At 38.5% G+C, this 3,343-nt stretch overlaps 1 protein-coding gene across 1 annotated transcript; it reads left to right on the top strand.

Moving 5' to 3' along the window:
• Positions 1–360: 360 nt before the first annotated feature.
• On the top strand, positions 361–1,118 carry LOC108978039 (peptidoglycan-recognition protein SC2-like). The gene is made up of 2 exons (XM_018948121.1): positions 361–798; positions 864–1,118. The coding sequence occupies exons 1-2, from the start codon at positions 420–422 to the stop codon at positions 1,040–1,042; spliced, it is 558 nt and encodes a 185-aa protein (XP_018803666.1). The 5' UTR covers positions 361–419; the 3' UTR covers positions 1,043–1,118.
• The last annotated feature ends 2,225 nt before the right edge of the window (positions 1,119–3,343 follow it).

Here is a 3,343-nt window from a genome sequence, read left to right as displayed (position 1 = left end):
ATAAGATTGGCGCCTGCGCTCCAAGAAACTGGTTCTTTTTTTGTGATTCATAACACTCACTGCGTACATCCGATGGCAATAAGTGAGGTATATTTGAGCTGAAATTACAACAAGAACTTTTGTTATCAACCCAACTTGCCGCAATCAAGGTAATAAACTTTCTTAACTACTGATTTATGTATCTCATTGAACTAAATTAAAAAAATATTTCATTAAGAATATAATGGGATTACTTTTGATTTACTGGATCTCTCGAAGCAATGATTGTGGATATGCCTATATATAATTCAATTATTGGAATGTTCTATTAAGAAAAACTATGTGATTCATTCTTCTAATATAAAAGCCACCACATTAGTCCACTCAAGCCATCAGTTTCCGCTTTGCATTCAAACTGTTAATACAAATCAACTAGAAAAATGACTGTCAAGGCTCTCATCACACTGCTAGCTGCTCTCTGCTGTGCACAAGCAGTTTTCAGCGTACGGGTCATCTCTCGCGCCGAATGGGGTGGTCGTCAGCCCACCAATCGTGTTTGGTTGAACAACTACTTGAGTTATGCCGTTATCCATCATACCGCTGGTGCTTACTGCTCTACCCAAGCCTCCTGCGCTCAACAAATGCGCAACATACAGAGCTACCATATGGACTCTTTAGGTTGGCCCGATATTGGTTACAACTTCTTGATCGGTGGTGACGGTCAAGTATATGAGGGTCGTGGCTGGAATTCGATGGGTGCTCATGCCTCCAACTGGAATGGTATCTCAATTGGTATATCCTTTATGGGCAATTACAATAGTGAGTTTTGTGTGAATTGTTTTCTAGAATTATTAGTGCAATATGCGTCTTGATTGCATTTTCAGACGATCGTCCAACTGCTGCGCAAATCGCCGCCGCCAAGGGTATTCTTGCTGATGCCGTAGCTCGTGGTCAAATAAGCTCTGGGTACATTCTGTACGGTCATCGTCAAGTAGGTGCCACCGAGTGCCCCGGTAATAACTTGTTCACTGAAATCCGTTCATGGCCACACTTCCGCGGTTAAGTTCAATGTGCGATATTATGAAATAATATTTTGATAAAATAAATGAATAAAAATAATTAAATTGCCTGATTGTTAATGCTTTTTTGGATGTATTTGGAAAAAAACAAGCTTCGACCTAACATTTATGGAAAGTCTAGCAACTTTAAAATATTCTTACTCATCGGTCGGCCCTTTAGATGAATTTTGTAATGCTAAATTGTAGTGAGGCTTTGTCGTATTTTTAATAAAAGCTGTTGTTGTTTCCGCATCTAATTTTAAAACGACGAAATATTGTAGTTGTTGTAACAGGTACCTAATCCTTGTCAGGATGGTAAGGATTAGGTAAGTTTTCGTCGAAGTCATCCAACGGTAAGCCGAAGAAACGTGCTGTTTTGATGGGGTCGGACCAAAAGAAGAGGAGTGTTAGATAAGTGGGGTTGGTAGGGCATGCAAAGAGGTGGCCAGTGTCATGCGGAGACTCATTCACGCAAGACATAGTACATATGTATATTGGATATGTTGGGGTTTATTCTGGATAAGTAGGAGTTTAACCCTCCACAATATCCATAACGAAGCTGGGTTCCTCTTGTTTTTCATGGCAATTTCTCCATGTACTGCCGGCTAGCAACTTGAGGATTTTGTTGCGGCTCTGCACTTTGGCAATAATCACAGTCCTATGAGGAGTGAAGGATTATAGACTGTCAAAACTCACACCTAAAATTTTAAGATTATTGACAGTTTTACTTTAACTGATTCGGTTTGTTATTACCGCTTTATCTATTTCCATGGCGGGTACGTTCGAGTGTGGCCCATTTTTTGCATAAATTCCTCCTAAAAATTTGCTCATGAAAACTTCAGAATTTCTATTAACTTTTTACCGGTACAAACTATTCGAATAGGTTTGAATTCAAAAATTAAATTTTACTCAAAAACTATTTTCCTAGGAATTGCATCGATCCTTTAAATTTGAAACACTATCCCCGGTTTCTCTCTCTCTTCATTTTATTTCAGTAATTTTTCCAAATTTGTCTCGTCCAGTTTCCATGATTTACTTCACGAGCACAACTTGTAATTTTTCTTTGAATTTGTACATGGCGCATACTAAAATACAAATCATATAGAGTCAATAGCAGGATGTTCAAAAATCCTGATATTATTTATACAAGATGGTGGATGGTTTCCAAAGTAAACAGCACTTTTTGAATCTAGCGCCCCCTGGTGGCGCCATCTATATGTCGACTGGTGCGTCAGAATCTGCTATCTCTATCGATTTTCCAGTGAGAATTTCATGACATTTCATTGATTGGAAGTGAAGTTATTGCATTTTAAGAGTACTTATGTTTGTGTTATCGGTGCAAAAATGAGCTTTGAACAAAGAGACAACATTAAATTTTATTTTAAAATTGGTAAAACTTTTACCGAAATGTTTAAATTGATAAAACAAGTTTATGGCGATGATTGTATATCTCGTAGCAGAGTGCACGTATGGTTCCAACCTTTTTAAAGTGGTCGTGAGGGCATAAATGACGATCAACATGTGGCCCAATCAAAATCCGTGATCATCGGGAATTCCATTCAAACTGTGAGTGAGTTCATCAAAAATCAGCATTTTCACCGAGCATTTGGGCTTACGAAAGGTGTGTGCACGGTTTGTTCCGCACAAATTGACTGACGACCAAAAATTGCTCAGAATCTAACAATCGAAGAACGATTATTTGACTAAAAATCGCAATTTAACCATTAGCCACTCCTCGTATTCACCTGATATATCACCGTGCGCCTTCTTCCTTTTCGGAAAAATSCATTTGCCCATGAAAGGAAAGCGTTATGTAGACGTAGAGGCCATTAAAGAGGCTTGCACCGGCATACTGGCGGCCATACCTGCCAACGAGTTAAAACACTCGTTCGACTTGCCTTTCGACCATGCAAAAAGTTGTATTCAAGCAGAAAGAGACTATTTTGAATAAAATGAATTGATTTGACCGAAAAAACCATTTGTTCTGTTTTGTTTACTTTGGAACGCTCCTTGCATGGAAAGTATTGATCTAATTCAAGCCACAGTCACCGACTGTCACTCGTATCTAGCAGACGTGTTTTTTTTCGCGGTCCTTTTTGCGCTTGATTCTTTAAGTGATTACTCAGTGTTTTTGTTTTTTTTAGTTGAACTTATTGACCTAATTCTTCTAATGTATTTTCTAGAATAGTGTTAAATATAGTGAATACAAGTTTATCTTCTTCTTCTTAATTGGCGTAGACACCGCTTACGCGATTATAGCCGAGTTAACAACAGCGCGCCAGTCGTTTCTTCTTTTCGCTACGTGG

Source organism: Bactrocera latifrons, unplaced genomic scaffold, assembly GCF_001853355.1.
Source record: "Bactrocera latifrons isolate USDA-ARS-PBARC rearing strain unplaced genomic scaffold, ASM185335v1 scaffold_992, whole genome shotgun sequence".
NCBI classification, from domain to species: domain Eukaryota; kingdom Metazoa; phylum Arthropoda; class Insecta; order Diptera; family Tephritidae; genus Bactrocera; species Bactrocera latifrons.
The sequence above is the reverse complement of the archived record's forward strand: the minus strand, read 5'-3'. Positions and strand labels throughout refer to the sequence as shown.